This window comes from Amborella trichopoda, chromosome 11 (assembly GCF_054954075.1).
Source record: "Amborella trichopoda isolate Santa Cruz 75 chromosome 11, AtrichopodaSantaCruz75HAP2 v2.0, whole genome shotgun sequence".
Taxonomy (NCBI): domain Eukaryota; kingdom Viridiplantae; phylum Streptophyta; class Magnoliopsida; order Amborellales; family Amborellaceae; genus Amborella; species Amborella trichopoda.
Genome location: NC_142346.1, coordinates 4402878 through 4422311, shown reverse-complemented (window position 1 = coordinate 4422311; position 19434 = coordinate 4402878). Strand labels below are relative to the sequence as shown.

Sequence of the window (19434 nt, the reverse complement as noted above, 5' to 3'; positions counted from 1 at the left end):
TAATGCGTAAAATGGTTATAATATCAGTTTATGGATTTCAGGTTCTCCCCTAGAGACATACTAATGTCACTTAGATCTGATACAATCTACAACTCTATGGTGTATAGGGATAATCTCTCACACATGCACAAACTTCACCTTGAAAAATGGTTTGTTTTTTGAAAAATGACTATCATTTATACATGTTGTGTGATGATACGTGGATGAGGCTTTGGCTCCCATTTCTGAAGGTTTCATCACACCCAAGGGTCACACAGTCCCTTAGCTCACTCTTTCGGACATACTCCAACATCATCAAGGGATGATTCATTATAATCCTTATTGGTTTATTCTCTATGCTTTGGTAACATAAGTTTTTTCCAACCGACTGACCTAGCTTGTCAAGCTCAGTCCAATATCAGCAAACATCGTTTGCTTAGTATATTCCACACAAAAAATATTCTCACTGAGTTCATATTTCATTACACCAGTAAGTTCAATTACAAGCACTTATAATGCCTTTAATGGCCACACATACCCAACACTTTCTTCCTCTCTAAATTTTCTCTCGAAACCATGCCGGTTTATTCTCTAACTCCTCTCTCTCTCTCTAAATCTATCATTGTCTCTTTTTTTGTGCCCGGGTCCTCTCTATCTAGCAGTGCACTTTCACTCTCTAACTTCTCTCTCTAAATGCTCTCTAACTATGTCCATTTTCTCCATCTAAGCTCTCCATTCTCTCTCTAAACCCCCTTTCCCCATCCCCTCCCTCATATTCTTTTGTGAAGTTGTGAAGCTTTGTTAGATCCCTCTAAAACTTGATCCCTATGTCTGTGAATCTCCAGGAAGGTTATCAAACAAGTATTTCAGAACTTCTAGATGTCAACAATTTCAGCATTTAGTGACCATAGCTTCTAGGTTCAAGGGAATATTCAGAAATTTCACCAAGTGTGCCCTAAATTATCAACTTGAGACCATTTAAAAGTGTTATTTTAGCATAACATGCAGTGCAGATGATCGTAATATTGAATGCGTATTTGGAGAAGGTACAATTTGGGAAAAGGGTATATTAAAAAAAAAATTGTTTGTTTGTTTGTTTTTTTTTTTTTACATCAACATGTGACTCTTGAATATTGACTACTTAGCAAGGAAAAGTTTGATGTAGACATGTAAGCCAGTGAAATTAGATGAGGAAATATATGCAATGGCCCCAAGAAAACTATAAATTAAACAATTGTTGATCCTTTGCTCGCTCAGTTTGTTAGACTGTAATATGTACACCTATGCTGATGGTTTATGCTCATATTGGTACACCGAGGATGCGGCGTTTATGTTTGATATTTTTGAAATTGTAATATTTTTTTTAATATTTGTTTTTTAAATCCTATTATGGAAGCTTAAGATCCTATGCCCCTTCTTTTAAATAGTATACGGATGTGATGTATATGAAAAGCTAATTTTGATGTTAACATTTTTAGTGGCTGTATATATTTTAGATGCCGACATGCATATCAATGGCTACAATACACAAGTGATGAGTGGGTTGAATTGGCCTTACCTCAAAGAAGTGCCATCGATCAAATCAACACCGTCACCTTCTTGATTATTATGTAACTGAAATATTGTTTGGCTTTTTGTTTTTCGGTGAATAAGTAAGGATATCAGGCCCTACTATGTTTTATTAAAGAATCAAGATAAATATTTTAAAATCAAGATAAATATTGCATGAACAATTTTTAAACAGCCCTAAGATAAAAATGAAAGGCATTATAAAATCATGGGGATAGAATTTCAACAAGATTCGACAAAATGAAAGGCATTACTAATTCATGGGGCTAGAATTTCAGCAAGATTCGACAAATTGAAGTGCTGATGTAACTTGTTTGAATGGCTATTCCAATATTTGGGTTCTTTTTTCTTTAAGCTGCAACCCACCATGTCATTTAGTCACTAGACCTTAAGAGTTGCTGAACAATAAATGGGCCCTCTTGTTTTAGTTTTCACGTGGGCTAGAAAATGTACAAAAAAAAGGGCAGAAGTAGCCGGACATCATTGAAAGTTCTAAGTCAAAATCCAACAAACCCAAGCCAAAAGAGAAGGGGGTCATTAAATAACAGTTTGAGGAAGAGGGTCCACTTCTTTAGTAATCCTCGACATTGATATGACCATTTTTGGAATGCTAGACTGCTTGTTTGTCTTGTTGCGTGGAAATAAGGCTAAATATGATGACGTCCCAATCAATAATCTAATAAAAGAGAAAAATGGAAATTACCAAACCAACCTCAAGAAATCCACTATGATTACCATTTCATTCAATTTTTATTTATTTTTATGCAAATATCGTTTTACCAAGGTGCGATGGTGAGCAAATAATATGTCATTAATGGCCGAGTAGGTTTTAATTTGGGTACGGCTTATATAAGGATGTAATTTTAATTATGGAAGGTTGTGGTGTCGTATATCATTTATTTTAGTTAAAAGACGTGGATTTAAAATCCCTTTGGGCTTATATAAGGATGTAATTTTAATTATAGAAGGTTGCGGTGTCGTATATCATTTATTTTAGTTAAAAGACGTGGATTTAAAATGCCTTTGATGGTAATGTCAAAAAAAATGACAAGATCTTTTGAGATAATGTCAATTTTATACTATTCAAATAAAATGGATGGTATAGATTAATGCAACCGTACTTCTACAAAGTAAGATTGCATCCTTGTATAAAATTTTTCTTTTCAATTTTGGCCTTCATTCAAAATCAAAGTACTTTCATAAAATAATCTTTTAGGATATTGACATTTTTCAAATACCAATATTTTACTCTATCATATTCAAAGGGACGCGGATTCTATGCGAGCAAGCCGACATATGATGGTGTAAAGCCTACGCCTTCCACCTCAATTGGACGGTGGAAACTGCAGGGCCACAGTACAATCTACACTATCCAACTAAACTAGACGACCTGCCCGCATGAAATAATTAACCGATTTGGTTTAGATATTAAATTGTCCAATTCTTGATAAAGTTAAAAAAAAAAAAGAAAAAAAAAAGAAAAGATGGTATGAGAACCAAATGTGAGGGACCTCAATGGTTGCCTCCGGTTATTTTAAAATTAAAAAATTGATCCAAAGGATGTTAATTTTTTGCAGAATTCGCTGTCGCCTTAGCCTTGTTCTTTTGACCTGGTAGTTTTTCGAGTCGGTACTAGATATAGTCTTCACAAAATTCATAATGGGAGAGTCTTTGTCGATGTATATAACGTTTCATTAATAGCTAGGTTACCGATCATTGATTTTTAATATATTTGGGACAATTTAGGAGTGATTTTAATTGACAATAAGATGTGAAAAAGTAAACTTTGTGGGGTTAATCATCTGCAACGTAGACCTGGTACAATACTTGTTAGGACGTACTAATAGAAAAGAAAAGAAGAAGCAAGGGATATGTCAAAAATGACATTGTTATATGGAGACTTATGAGCTCACTAAAGGTATGACCCTTAATAGAGCAACATTACAAGATTTTCAAGTATTTGTAGATCTACTCGAACAACATTTTTTTAAGGGAAAAGTTTATATAAGGTTGCAACCGTAAAATATAGAACTACGGATGCATCTCAAAATCCCATCGGAAAGAGTTGATTTAATATTGAAAAACCCTCTAATTGATCATCTCGACATCGAGATGAATGACTATGACTCAAAAAAGGATTTTATGTCCTAGAAATGTTGCATCTTATAACACATTATCTAGACTGTCCATTTTCAAGATTTTCATTTATTTATAGATCTACTTGATTTTAATCATTTTTGGAGTTTAAAGTTTTATAATTAGATATGAAAATAGATTTTGAAATAATCTTAAGAATATTTTACATCAAAATTATATATTATGATAAAATTTGAAGGTGCAATTTAAATGGATGGTTTAATGGAAAACACACCATGTTTTTTTAGTCTTCAATTCTTATTATTAGAGATGAAAACATAAGATAAGAGAAATTCGTGATACCGAAACAACATATTTTGGGCCTCCCCCTTAAATTCTCAGCCTCGTACAAAACACACAGTTGGGAAGATTCAGTTTTGTAATGTCCAAAAGAAAGTATCTTGGTTGGATGTTTTCGTCATTTTCCAATATTCATGATAAGGAAGGGAAATATATTTGAATGGAACCGCGCCGTTCACATAGCCGTGGTAAGAAGGCGTTCATACCCGCTTCCTTCCTCTCTCTCTCTATCTCTAGAAATGCAGGGCGTTTGGTTCCTCTCTCTCTCTCTCTCTAGAAATGCAGGGCGTTTGGTTCCTCTCTCTCTCTCTCTAAAAATGCAGGGCGTTTGGTTCCTCTCTCTCTCTCTCTAAAAATGCAGGGCGTTTGGTTCCTCTCTCTCTCTTCCCTCGTAAAATCCCCTTGAGCAAAATCACATGCGACATCCACGTCAGCCACCCTCGCGCTGCCTGAACCCACCTGCAACCAAAGACTTTCTCTATCTCCTCCTACCTAATTCACCCCTCTCTCTCTCTCTCTCCTCATGCCGCCAACACAGTCATAGAGCCCCAATTTAAACTTCTCTCGCCCTCTCTCTCTCGCTCTCTCTCTCTCTCTACTTGTGTGTCGCAAAAAATGGTGAGAGAATTGGATTACTACAACGTTCTGGAAGTTTCTCCCTCTGCAACAGAGGCCGAGATCAAGAAAGCTTATTATTTAAAGGTGATTCCCCTATAACTCTTACCAGTCTTATTAGTTCTGGTTTTAGAATTTGAAAGTTCTTGACTTTTTTTTGTTGTGTGAGTTATTGCTTCGGGGTCCAAATTCCAGCTTTGAGCTTTCTGGGACTTGGTTTTCTGTTTTTTATTTTGAAATAATCAGAGACAATTTGAAGGGCAACCATGTGGGTTTTACTCGTGGTGTGTAGTTAAGAGACTTGATGCAACAAATTCGATACCTGTTTATTTTGAATTTCTGATATTCTCCATTGCTATTCATTATATTTGTTTTGAGTTTCCATAAGTGCTGTTTATGTTACTGTTATATTCTCTTTTTACGTGTTATGGCGGTAAGTATCTCTACTGTTTATACCTTTATAATTAAGATTTTGATCAATTAAGAGAAGGCAATTACTTCAAATTGCACAAAAGAATCCCTAAGTACAGTTAAGTTTCTAAGATTGAGAAGCATGCATTCACTGCATTTGGCCGAGAACTGTTGAGCTTCAAGACTTCAGGGATAGTGTAGCAAAATTTCCATGATGGAAATGGATATTGGTGGTTTGTTTCTAATAGCACGATTACCTTTGAAGTATACCATGCAATCATGATTTTCAAATGATTAATTGTTTGAAGTTTGCTGCTTAGATGGATGAGCATCCCACAATGGGGAATGAATACTGTTGATTCGTTTTTAATAGCACGGTCACCGTTTAAATGTTCAATGCAAGCATAAATTTCAAATGATTAATTGTGTAAAGTTTATAAAGTTTGTTGCTTAGATGATGAACATGAATCTGGCTTAGTAATTGAAATCTAAAATGTCAAGAATGCAGGCAAGGCAGGTTCACCCTGATAAAAATCCAAATGACCCACAAGCAGCTACGAAGTTCCAGGCAAGTTTTTCTTGTGTTTCCAACTAGCAGTGGATAAGAGAAAACATGCTTCTTATATAAATATTTCTGGTCAGTTCCATATTAGATGCAGTATATTTGTATTACATTTCTGGCTTGTATGTATACATGCTATCATCAAGTTAGGGAAGACTATAATTTATTAGTCTGCCAATCCTACTAGTTCCTAAATTCCAAAATATATGTGAATGGTATTCATCTCTCTTGTTTTAGTTAATAGAAATTGGAAGCCTCATTTCTTCTGAAATCTAATCTAGTGCCCTCTCGTTGAAGCTTCGTTCTAGGAAAGCTTTAATATTGATATGCATTTTGACATGTGTACGTGCAAGAGCGAGAGAGTCATTTGGGCTTTGTTTTGTTTTTGAGAAATGTTGAATCCAGCAAAACTAATTATTGTTACGGATATTCCCTATGGGTTTTCTCTAGTATCTGTCTTAGGAGGATCGTTCATTTATGATCCTGATACTTCTTGTGAGCCTATTTCATCGATTGCAGTCTCATCATCTCCATCTATTTCCATTCTGGAACATCCAGTTAATAGAATGTAATTTGAGAATCTATCATCTATGCGATCTTTTATTAAATTGCTTGACTAGAGGGGGGTGCTTTCATGTGATGCATTTCCTGCCAAGTGCTTGGTGTTTCTTTCACATGCTGTTGAGCAATCATAATTCTGATCCTTTTATGGTTGTCATCCTCCTTCTCAATAGGCATGTTTTGTGATGCTTTTATAATGTTTCTCTCAACAAAGAGCGGAAATGGATGCCTATCTTATCACTAGCAATTAGGAGCAATGATGGTTATTGATGGGTGTGCAAACTTAAACTACATGATTAATGGGGTTTTTGAATGCTACAAATTCCACTTAATGGGATGAACAGTCACACAGCATTGATTATGAGGAAAGGTTGAATTCCACATTCAAAGCATGTACTCTCAGCACAATCCTGTCCCTTACAGACTTGAATTGCTTTTCTACATGTGACTTTGTAAAGATTCTAATATAGCCCGTTTAGAAGGATTACAAGATCTGGCTGATTCTCTTTGTGTGTGAGGCTACATAGAGCTACTCATCGGCTTGAGCTTGCACAAAGAGCTTCCTTGGGTTTATTCAATTGTGGTTCTCTCCTTAGATTGGTCTTCCATGAATTTGAGGCTCTTTTATTCTAATTGAATTAATTTGGGGGTGTGGGTCTTCCTTTTTAGGATCCCCTTCAACTACACAATTATGCCCATGCTATTCCACTCATCAGACTGAAGAAAGAGCCCATAATATGCATCCTTGAATCTGATAACACTGTTTAGCTTGGGATTATTATCCACCATCCTTTATCATTTACTTGCAACTATTTGACATCACGTCATCTATATGTGCTTAATTTTAGACAGAAACTTTGTTTAGGTGATTTGGTTTTCACTCAATTATCCCCATTCATTCCATATTATGAACTTTCAGGAATTGGGAGAGGCTTATCAAATCCTTAGTGATCCTGCAAAACGAGATGCCTATGACACATTGGGGAAAGCAAGTATATCAAAGTAATGTTCATTCACTAAAGCAAATGAGTTTATTTCTCTAGTTTAAAGATAGTCAGCCATAAATCTTTAGATTGCCATTCTGCTTCATTATTTCTTATTTCTGTGTGATTTGTGATGAAAATTTTATGTGCCATATGCAGCAATGTGTCACAAAGTTCCATGATATGAGTTAAAGAGCATCGATAAAAAATGGGACCTAAAAGTTGAATAATGAATAAAGTTGTGGATTCTCTGTCTGATTGAGATGGTCTTACAACTGTGGCACTGTTCTAAAAGCATGTTTAAGGGTGTAGTCCAAATCAGTTTATCATAATCTATCAAGAAAATGATTTGAGCATTTTGTCCTATATCTATATGTAGGAAGTCCTTTGTCAACTATGTCATATGTTCTACTTTGAAACAGAGAAAACCTTAAGACCTAAATCTTTGAGGAGAAATGTCAATAACTAACTTGTTTAGTACATGAGAACATAAGCCTAGATTTAGGGAATCTATGATGCCACAACATGATGATGATGATACGACCTACATTTAGGGTATCTATGATGCCACAAGATGATGATGATGATGCCACAAGATCCTTAGATATGGAGAAAAAAATAGCAATTTGCAATAGTAGGGAGATTATATCCAACATGACAGAATAAGAGTACCGTGATTCCACAAATTCACATGGTGATAAAGAAGAACATAGATCCACCTTGTAGCCTAGCGGAGTGTAGCACTTGGTCTTGCATCCTAAATTGTGGGTGCAGTCTAAAAAGTAAAAAAACAAGCATTTAGAAAACTCACTGGTCCATGAGATTGTAAACAACTTTTTTCTTATATATTTTTTCTTAAATTCCTTTGTGTTGGTTTTAACACTTGAAAACACTTCATACGGGCATTTATATTAATGAGGTATGTATCATTTAGTGGCCCTTCAGCTTGCAGACAATGTCATTTCTTACTTTAGACTGTTTATTTTTATGTGAAAGGTATTTCACATATCAACTGTAGGCCTTGCTGCATTTGTCGTTCATCCTCATGATCACATATGCCAATATGCTTCGTGCCTCTAGTATAATTGGAATTAGACTTGTATAACTTGTAGTATCTTCTCTGTATCGTACTTGTTTCTAACCTATTGGATTTTCAGGGAGGGCATGCTTGATCCAGCAACTATATTTACCATGCTTTTTGGAAATGAGTTGTTTGAGGATTATATTGGACAGTTTGCAATGGCGTCAATGGCATCATTTGATATTTCTAATGAAGAGGAAGGTTTGAACTTCAAGAAATTGCAAGAGCAGATGAAGGTATTTAATAGTTTCTATTTATTTGTTACAGTACATCTTTCAAGTTACCGCTTGTTTATGCTATAGAATAAGAGGAACTAATCCAATTGGTTGTTTTCCTTCTTCATTTTCCTTTTCTTCTACCACAACTGGAAGACTATTAACACATTACATGGCTCATGTGCTCATTTAGGTCGTCATCTTGGTTTTACAGGCCCTCCTTATGAGTACTCAGGCACTGTATAGGAATGTGGCATTCCAATTAGAAAACTAAACAACTGATAGATTGTGGTTTATGGTTACGGGTTCTAATTTTATGTTTTTACTCCCTAACATATTTTGTCTTATGTTTAACGGGGCTAGTATTTCCACCAATTCTGAGATATTGCCACCAAAAAACAGGGGTGGTAGTTCTAGTCATGTCCTTTTTTGAGAATGCTACACACTGTTTTGGGTGACCATTATCACAAATGTGGGTGTCATAATTAGCCTCTTTGTTTAATTGAATTTCATCCTGCATTGTGTTTTTCAGTAAATGTAGTGATCGTATTATCAGAGCACATATCAAATACCTTGCAGTTGTCGTTACTTGCAATGTTGTTTCTTATGTTTGGCAGAAGTTTGAGATTGCATCAAAATCTGGATAATTTTTAAATGAGTCTTACCTTGTTAATTCAGTTACGCTAACTAATGAAAACACGCATGGCCATATGTATTTGCAAGTAAGCATGCAGGGATGCATGTGCATGCATCTGTTGTCTTGGTACTTTGACAGACCCACAAGCTTAGCTATAGTTGTTTTTTCTTTGACATCACATTTTTATGAATAAAATAAGTTTATCAATTGATACCCCAACATCTAATGGTTTTCAGGGAAACCAAGAAAGCTGATTTCGTTAAGTTTGAAAAAATTAAGTTTAAATGAGTATCATTACTTTTCAGGTTAGCATCATAACCTCCTGTGCTGCATGGTTTGCTTTGTTTTCTTCCCTGAGCGCTGACTGTTAATATTCTTCATATCATCCAGGTTATTCAAAGTGAAAGGGAGGAAAAACTTGCTCGAATATTAAAAGACATCCTCAGTCAGTATGTGAGAGGTGATTCTGAAGCTTTTATCATTCATGCTGAATCTGAGGTTAAAAGACTGATCAATGCAGGTAATGTTGTTATTGGATGCTACCTGCTAGGAATTTGAGAAACTTTTAGTTTTTCTTTCAATAATGAGAAATTCTTGTGAAGCTATGCTTCATCTTTTTTCATTATTCATGATCGACCATAAAGTGTTGCCCTTGTGGCTCGTAATAGTGATTTTCTTGGCTGGCAACATTGCAAGTACAATGGATAAGCCAGAGTATTATGTGCACAGTTCTTTATTTGAAGAGAATGGGGCTTTGGTCCTGGTGGTAGTACCACCTGAGTCCAAGTTAAAGGTTATGGCCATCATTCTCACTAACCCTTTCCAAAAATTAACTTTTTCCAAAATAGGTAGGGGCTTGCAATCCCCACTGATCTACCCCAAAAAAAAAAATAAAAAAAAAAAGTTCTACATTTGAAGTAAATTAACAGTTTGCTGATTGAGATATGAGAACTGCATGAAAATTGGATTTCTACTCTTGTTTATCACAAATGAAATTTTCTGCGATAGGTAAGTATGTATGAATGAAACATATGCAGATACTTGTATATTGTCATTATATTGTTTGTACATGTTACTATTTGAATACCGTTGGTAAATAATACTAGGATACTTTCACTACACTATATAATGATACAAACCAGAAAGAGAGAAGAAGAAGAACAAATCCAATGGGCTATCTTGTTAACTAAATTCAAAGTCTATCATTTTGTTTTTAGACAACCATAGAAGACTTCTTATAGACTGCAAACCTAAGTCTAGATCTTCTATAGACCCCTCTCCAAGTCCCCATACATTGGAAGATGAAAAGTTACCTAAAACTCAGTGTCTACCAAAATCAGATTCTACATAGGAAATATGCAAAACTGAACCAGACCCCAAAAAAAAAAATTTCTTTCTTCCTAGACTACCCCTACTAATATTTTGACAATTTACACCTAAAATTGCAGTACAAAAAGAATAAAAAAGACTTCATTTTTGTAGTATTAAACTCCATCATTCACCCCCATAGAAAGGAACATGATCATAGTGAGTTTTCTTTAGCAGACAACCACAACATATCCTCATCTATTTTTCTCAACTCAGCTTTAGAATCTTGTTAACTTTCAGTATGGGTAATCCTTCCTATTGAACTAGACATTGCTGATAAGTACCACCTCGTGTTGAGATAGTCTGAACATTGAGGATTTGGATTACTGATGTAACCTAAGATCAGTCACACAATAGTCTCTGATTACATGACCGAGAAACATGCTTGGAGAGAACTACAGATCTGAATGAGGCTAAAAATCTGTATTTTCAGCAATCTTCCATCAGAACTCCCTTATAATTCAAACAAATCTAGCAGCTTTATTTAAGATCTGGGTGGTGAGATTCTAAATCTAGGAAGGACTAATGTCTGCCTTTGGCAAAATCAGCCAAATAGATTGGTTCCTGCTCAAATCCAAAATAAAAGAAGAGGGTGTAGAATAACTTTAAATTAATTCCGGAAAATGTTCCAAATTAGATCTAGGGTTTTTGAGGTTGTTTGAATCTAGGAAATCAGGTTTTGTTGATTGGCTTCCACATCCCCGAACATACTTATATATATCCCTGTTCTCCCAACAGCTCAAGACAATCTGAGGTTATTCTCTTTGGGGGACCATGTTGCCTCATCACATCTTTGAAGTGGAAATTGGACACATGGGTAGCATCAGTGTTCTTGCATGCAATAAAGTGTGCCATTTTTCAAAAGTCTATCAGCAACAACCATAATGGTATCCACACCTCTTTTTGTACTTGGAAGCCCCATTACAATGTCCATTTAAACATCAAGTTCAGATAGGAAGTGGAGCGTAAAGCCAGTTCTAGACCAATTGACGTACTTGATGACATCGTACCTTTGTCTAGGCCGAAGTAGTGTTCCTCCACCAAGACCAAGGGTTTATGATGTCCAAAATGATGTTCCATTGTTCCTGCATGCAACTTATGAATGATGCTGCCTCATAAAGACCTCTCAAGAATACTGTGATGTGTCTCCATGAATAAAAAGCCATGTCACAACAAATGTCCATCTTTTCTATGACTATCTTATGGAAACAAACCATACATAACTGCAAAATATGGGTCCTCAGAATATAATTCTTTGAGGCATTCAAAACCTATGATCTCCGAATATAAGATAGCAGAAAATCTCTTCTACTAAGTGCATCAACGACCTTTTTTGAAAACCAGCCTTTTTGTTCATATGTCAAAATCAATGTTTTAAAAAGCGGTCCGCCTGGCGCCTAGGCGGCCTGAACAAAAAATCCTCACGCCTAGACCCAGATGGACCTACACGTGCGGTTGTAACTACGCGGGCACCCAGGCGGGCTAGAGGGGCACCTAGCGCCCAGTTTTGGGCATGCGCCCAGGGCCGTAAGGCCTTTTTCGATTTTTTAAATTGCCCAAAAGGGCAAAATGAGTAATTTTGACCCCCAAGGTTGTATAAAAACGTTATGGGTTTTATTTTTAACCCCCAAACTGAAAAAAAAAAAGAAACCCTCAATCTCTAAACTTATTTTTGAGAATCTAAAGTAATTTCTGATAATCGAAAGTATTTTTTGTGGATTGAAAAAATTTTCTTTTCTCATTGAAATTCATTTTTTGCCTTCTTGGACTATTTTGTTGTGTGGTTTAATGGTTTTTTATAGTTTTGGAAGTAAGTTTGTTGAAGACTTGGAGAGTTGGAGACTTGGATGTTATTATGGTTTTTTTATGGATATGGAATATGGAGAATATGAGAGTTGGAGACCTTACAATAGCCTATTAGACTTTTAAATATCTTGCATGGTTTGAAATTTGAATAAGTTTATTCTCAACTTGAGATATGTGATATGTTTGTATATAAAAACGTATGTTGTGAACTTGCGATATTTTCAAATGGAATAAATTATAAACTTTGACACAAATATATGTATATATGTGCATTTGGATAGCAATTATATCAAAAAAATGCTAAGAATTTACACTACAGGGCGTTCGAGGTTCTGGGCGTTGGGCGCCAGGCAGGCCACCTAGGGGCCGCCTAGTGTTTTTTGAAACCTTGGTAAAAATGAACTCTTGCAAGGATGGTACACATTCTTCATGTCAGTTTTTCAACTTCTTTTGGCTCTTAATGATTTTAAAGTACCTCATGGTAAGAAATTAAGAAAAACTCTCATTGTGCTCTACATTATAGGTTGAGTAATGATGCTGCATCACCTAGTTTCTCACTAAGTTATGCAATAGGCCTACTGTCAGAACCCCTGCTGGCTGCATGCGTGTTGGTCAAGGATGAGCTCGTAAACCTCCCTTGATGCAACGCCCAATCGGCTTGAGGCCTCACCTAGCCCTGATAATAGCCTTAGGCATGACTCAACAAGCCTCACGCACCAGCATGGTGCTCGGGCAACCCCATGCATGCATAGCGCACAATTGTGCCACCTGGAAACCGGGAACGTGCTCTCTTGGATTCGAAGTTCTTTAGGGATACACTTCTTATTGAGGGGATGGTGGAAGCCTTGAGCCAACTGGCGGATAGCAGTGGACAAGGCCTATGCACAGCAGCATGGTGGGCCGGTGCATGAGCATGAGCACACCACAGCTTGGCACAAATCACTTGGGAGCTGAGAATGGGTTTTAAGGCACCTGGGCTGGGCAAGCGCTAGGTTCGAAATTCAAACCAGCCAAGAGGTGGGCGACATTGGTGTAACGGCCAAGACATGGGCATAATGGCAAGGACGTGGGCCACATAAATAAAGGTGGCGGTTACGGCGCAAAGGCGTGCTGACCCATTAGAAGGCCTCACCTTAGGACGTGGCCTGTGGACGACGGCCTCATGCGTAATTACTCAGGACGTGGGCAGCCTGTCTGCCTGGCAGCGGCCCACAAGCAGGCATTAAGCTGTGGCTGGCCACCACATGTACAAATTTGAATTTGCAAAACGATTGTAAAGAGGGGCTATATAAACCCCTAGCCCAAACCCTTGAGGGCGCATCTGTGGCATCATACATTGTAAGTGTACAGCTTAATAAAGAGGCTATGTCCCTTGAATCCCTTAGCCTTGTGTTGGTCTGAGTGCGTGTCTGTGCAAGTCCCTTTACTCAGTGTGTTGGTTGGGCTGAACTTAACCCTCAGCAGCTTGGCTAAGCGTTAAGGATGCACGGAGCTAAAGAAAAGAATCAGGCCCTGTGACAGTTGGTATTAGAGGCAGGTTCCACAATTAGCTCGAAGCAATGGCCCCAAATGTGAGCAACTGTGTTAGTCTGATTGATGAAGGACAAGATGAATTTGTTGCTCGACTGGCAACCTCGGAGGAGAGAGCCCAGACCCTAAGCACCAGACTTGATGAGCTAATGGCTTCACAAGAGGAGCACGTTGGCAACTTGGTAACCCTGTTGGGGGACCTTGGGGCTGAGGTTGCTTCTTGACCGATGTCTTTAACAAAAACCTCAAGACGTTGAATGACAAGTTGAGCCTAGTCAAGAGGGCTTTCAGCAACTCTTCTGGCATATTTGAGGAACCGTGTCAAAGGTGCCTGAGCCTAAGCCTTTTGGCGGGGCTAGAGTCGTGAAAGAGTTGGAAATAGTACTTCACTACTGTTAGTGCCTGCGAGGAGGACTGCGTAAACTGTAGCCTCGATGTACCTCACTGGAGATGCTATACTCTGGTGGAGGACTCGCATGACCGATGGGTTGAGGCCTCCTATTGTTGGTTGGGAGGACCTCAAGAGAGAGCTCAAGGATCAGTTCCTGCCAGGGAACACTGGGTGGACGGCTAGAGAGACCCTACTTAAGCTCAAGCACACTGCCACAGTGAGTGCGTATGTCAAGCAATTCTCGAGCTTGATGCTGGACATTCGAAACATGTCTGAAAGATGACAAGCTCTTCAACTTTATGGCTGGGCTGCAGCTTTGGGCCAAAGCCGAGTTGAGGAGGCAGGGAGTAAAGGATCTCCCAGCAGCTGTGACTGCTGCTGAGTCCCTAGTGGACTACAAACTCAATGCCTCGTCAGAGGGTTCCTGACAAAGCAAATGAAACGGAAATGGAAAGAGTAATGGTGACCCCAAGCAGCAAGGGGGCGGACAAGCAGGTGGGCGACCCAAGGGGGAGTCTTCTAGCAAAACGGGTGCTAAGAAGGACTTATCCGCGTGCTTCATCTGTAAAGGTCCACATTGGGCCATAAACTCCCCTCAAAAACGGTCCCTCAGTATGGTATAGATAATGGAGGAAGATGAAGAGGAGGTCGCGAGAGTGACTCCCCTTCAACTTCACACTATACTGTACTTCCTCTTAATTTTGTTGACAAGTTCTAACATGTTCCTCTTGATTTAGTTCATAGTGAACCTTGGATTCTTACTACAGTTGCCTCTTTATCTGGGCCTCAGTTTTATGTTATATTTGTATATGATTTCACTGTATATTTGGATATACTTTCTAAAGTACAAGTTAAATGCATTTGGTTGCTTTTGAGTTTTGACATTTCCATGCCTATGCTGAAGGTCAATTTTTTCACATGATTATGGTTTTTAAATCTGATGTGGGTAATGAGTACTCTTCCTGTATCACTTTGGAATACTCAAAAAGGATAATGACATTCACCATCAACATTCTGTCCATATATCCTCATACAAAATGGTGTTTAACATCAACAATGCATGCTAATAACCTTCCTCATGTTCTTTTGCTAGAAGCCTTTTCAACTGCAGCTTCTCATAAATGGAATATCAAGCTCTAACAAATGTAATGTCTTTGCCATTATTTGGTCTAACATGAACATTTTCACAGCTTTTGGCCTTGAGATGCTGCATACAATTGGCTATATATATGTCAGACAGGCTGCGAAGGAACTTGGAAAGAAGGCCATTTACCTTGGTTTGCCCTTTTTGGCTGAATGGTTTAGAAACAAGGGGCACAGCTTGAAGTCACAGGTCACAGCAGCAAGTGGTACGTCTACTTTACATATTGACCTTTTGCATGAGAAAATATTTAATTGATGTTGATATTTTTGGTGTATTTGAGTTCGGAACTTTGTTTATCATGTTCATTTGGTTTAATGTAGTTTTTTATTAAAAATAAATAGAAAATGATGTAGAATGATATATTAGAAAATCTCATCTACCCATGTAATATAATCAGTTGACATTTAGGTTTGCTTAAGCTATTCACCCATCACATGGAATTCTTATTTGCATTTGTGAAATTAATAAAGTAAACAACAACCACAACCTCATCCTAATATTGCAATAGAATTTATTTTTAATTCCATCTTGGAAATTTAAGAAGTCTTTCTGCCAGTAAAGAACTTAATTGATAGGATAAGCATTGTAATTAGGTATTGGTAATGATAAAAAGTTAAGCCAAAATTAAGTTCATTTCAGTTCTAAAATTTTTCTTTTTAGCAGCAACATCCTAGGCAAGAAATTACGTAGTTGATAACATTTTTCTAGATCTTCGAAGTTGTTAAGAGTTTATAGATGATAAATTAGTCTTTTTCTATGCTTATCTTTTATCTCTTTAATCTTGTATTTTGAAATATGGCAAGCAGAACTGATGTGCTTATAAGTTTCTGGAACCTTCCATTTATATTCCATTAGAGCTAAATAATGTCTTTGAAGAATGCAATTTGTTTTCCTTGTATTTTTTATTTTAGGTGCTTTTGCTTTATTCAAATTACAAGAGGACATAAAAAGACATCTTGGTGCTGAAAAGGAATATAGCGAAGATGATATTGAAACTTTTCTTTTGTCCAAGAAGGGTGTGATGATTAGTTCACTCTGGAAGCTGAACATCATTGACATTGAAGCAACCTTGACGCATGTTTGTGAGATGGTAGGTTTCCAGTGACGTCACTTTTGAATTTTACCACATCACACTCCAATGTAATGTTTAATGGTGAATGATTCACCAATTATCTTTTGAAAATCATAGGTATCTTTCATTCATTCTATTTGTTGATGATAATTTTTTCATTATTGTGTAGCAGGCTCCTGTTTTACGAATTTAGATAATACTCCCTTCGTGTCATAGTCTTCATCCTTTGTGTCAATTTTGTGAACCAGTCTTTCAATAATGGCACCTGCATGAGAAAATGACAAATCACTTGGTCATATATGAATGGCAATTCAATACAGGAATGGAAATAATATTGCTAAGGTGGAAATTGATAAATTTGCTTTCTGTTTCACTTAAACTTAGGAACCATTCTTGCTCTCTTTCATGTTTCTCTCTGAGTAGGATGCGACCATTACTCAATGTATTTCATTTCTTGTTTGTATTTATGTTATTGGAACTGAGTATGCCATCAAACTTGTGAGACCACCGGTCCATTCCAGATGAGTAGCCGACTGGTTCATAGGTCAAAATGGTTTCAAACTAGAACAAAAAATAAAAAATATTAAAAATTTTGGTCAAAACCTGTCCAAACTGGCCAGTTCACATCGGTTTGACTGATCTAAACCAGCTGGTTTTGACTGATATCAGACCAGGTTCTCTTTGGTTCAATACCATTTCAGTGCTCCCCCAGGTTTGGGACCCGGGGCACCAACTCGCCAGTTCCTGGTCTGAGCCGGCTTGTTCAGTCCCCCCTTAATTTCATTGGTTTGTATGTCATTCTATTATGTGATTTTACAATGGTCTAGGATGAAAAACAGGGGAAAGCGAATTGGCTTGTCAGATTTCCTAATATAAATTTTCATAATTCATGTCATACTATCTATTCACATCAAAAATTAAAGCAAAGAAAAATATTTAGGATAAACAGTTAAATTTTAATTACATGGACCAAGTTACTCATTTTTAAGGCATTCCTGTTTTTATTCTTTATCTCTGACAGTTTTGGTCACCCTCAACATTTTTGCAGTTTCACAGGATAGTCATTTCAACTTCTTTGTTTACCTTGTGAGTTTTATTCATGTTAATTGTTTGGATGATATTTGCAATGTCAATACTTTGGTAAATGAGGAGATTTATGTGGCACAATGATATTTGCAATGTCAATACTTTCGCAATATATTGTGATTTTGTCTTCCATCCTTTCTACAGTTCTCTTCTCCGTGAATATTTTTCATATAACTGAGGAAGTTCATTGTAAATCAAAGGTATTGCAAGACAATTCCATACCAAAGGAAGAATCAAGAGCACGGGCAAAGGCTCTGAAGATCTGGGGAAAGATATTTCAAGTAAGTCCTAATCAAATTTCTTCAATGTTTGACTTTCTAATTAATATAAGCTGTGCAAAGTATGCAGGTAAAGCAGTAGCATCTTAAGCACTTTTATTTTTCTTTGATCTTGATTCTCTGTTTAAGATTGGATATACAGAATGTGCCTGTATACGTAAACCAACACAAATAAAACTGATTGCGAGGTATTTTTTTCCCTAAAGTGAGAATGATTTTGGATTTTAATGTGAAACTTAGTTCAATTCCTGTAGGTTCTCGCATAAAATAGTAATGTATATCATTGTAAAATGGGAGAAAGAACTGTGGTGATCTAGTTCAGAAAGTGGTGTTATAATGTCTACCGCTTAGAAGAGTCTCATGAAATTGCATGGTGGTTATTACTACTTCAATCAGGACTTTATATTGAACGGAACAGCATAATTTTGATCCAGTCAATGAAATCCTTTTTTAATGTCCGTGCATTTCTGTTATTATTTGTCGCATCAGTGGCATCTTTTTGATAGTTTGCAAATTGCTGGCAGAGTGCATCACTTTCAAACAGAAATATAGTCTCAAATGATGAGGGAAGAATTAAGTATGATGGACAAGATTTTACAACCGATCAGACACCATCAAGGACACCACCAAGGATGGGAACTAGTTCATCCGGACAAAATTCACCTGTAAGGGAAATGCATGAAAGGCATAAACCTGTCTATTTTTGCCAATTGTCGCAGCTGCTTCTATAACTAACTTTTACTTTTCACATTTTTCATTACATGAGGCATATTTTTTTTAGAGCTCCATTTTGAAAATGGCTTTTGATAGAACTGATAATGCCTTAGTTAATTCTACATGCGTTAATGAATAACTACAGGTGCCTAATAATGTACCAGTCTTATCTTTCTTGTAAGTAACTATCAATTGATGTTGGTAACGACTTATTTCATGAATCGAACATGCATTGAGGAATACCTATTGTCATCTAATAGTGTTCTAGTCTATCTTTTCTTAAGAGCCACTGCATTCTCTAGCTCCTTCAGATACTTTTTTATTTTCCTGATTAATTTTTCCTGTGCTTTTAGTACTTCGAATTTGACAATACAAGCAAATCTCCTGGATATGCAAGTCCTTACCAAGATGGATTGGACTTCTTCAGCAGAAGCCCGGGGGAGTTTCAGGGCAAACAAACTCCTGAGGCTTCACCAAAGCCTTCATCCCCCTCAATTTTCCCTCCTATTCAGGTAATCAATAGACCTGAAGCGCATGCAATATATTTCTACTAAAATGTAAAATTAGTTTGAATCTCTAGAAAATGTGGTATGTATTTTGTCAATGTATGTCTCTTTGAGTTCATGGCTGGAACTTTTGTGCTTCTATTGGTTACAGAAACTAGGAAAAACTCTTGGCTGCTTTTGTGGATCAGCTAGCAAGCTTGATGAGAGGACATTGTCATTTGAGTATGATAGAAGATGGATGGGACAAAAGTGAAGTTTGCATCTTCTTCCCATTTGGATTGATGTGTAATATAGTTCTCAGACGAAGTTGCTTTGAATCTACCGTTTTTGTAGTCATATCAATTTTCTCCTGATATATTCCACGTGTTTCAAATCTGGTCTTGAAAGATGTAAGATCAAGTATTATTGTTTAAATTGTAATAGGGCAATGGTGCTTGCTTATTTGTAAATGTACATTGTTGCCAGTGTAATGAAAATTTTGGGACATCAA

At 36.9% G+C, this 19434-nt stretch overlaps 1 protein-coding gene across 6 annotated transcripts; it reads left to right on the top strand.

Moving 5' to 3' along the window:
* The first annotated feature begins 4169 nt into the window (after positions 1–4169).
* Positions 4170–19434, top strand: LOC18441232 (chaperone protein dnaJ 10). Of its 6 annotated transcripts, none has more exons than XR_016043626.1 (11): positions 4170–4686; positions 5519–5578; positions 7053–7135; positions 8274–8433; positions 9440–9569; positions 15335–15493; positions 16200–16378; positions 17591–17727; positions 18249–18389; positions 18792–18950; positions 19096–19434. XR_016043626.1 is itself a non-coding variant. In XM_006851353.4 (11 exons), exons 1-11 carry the CDS (start codon positions 4600–4602, stop codon positions 19195–19197), a joined length of 1341 nt encoding a protein of 446 aa, XP_006851416.2. In that variant the 5' UTR covers positions 4170–4599; the 3' UTR covers positions 19198–19434. The 6 variants fall into 6 exon arrangements, 5 of the variants coding, with proteins under 5 accessions (XP_006851416.2, XP_020527360.2, XP_020527361.2 ...); XM_006851353.4 differs by having other exon boundaries at positions 17647–17727; XM_020671701.2 differs by having other exon boundaries at positions 5512–5578; positions 17647–17727.

Excerpts from the sequence above, each read along its gene's own strand:
- LOC18441232 (XM_006851353.4), top strand. The coding sequence starts at position 4,600 with ATGGTGAGAGAATTGGATTACTACAACGTTCTGGAAGTTTCTCCCTCT. Across the intron at positions 5,579-7,052 it reads AAGCAGCTACGAAGTTCCAG|GAATTGGGAGAGGCTTATCA; the intron begins GCAAGTTTTTCT and ends ATGAACTTTCAG. Across the intron at positions 8,434-9,439 it reads AATTGCAAGAGCAGATGAAG|GTTATTCAAAGTGAAAGGGA; the intron begins GTATTTAATAGT and ends CATATCATCCAG.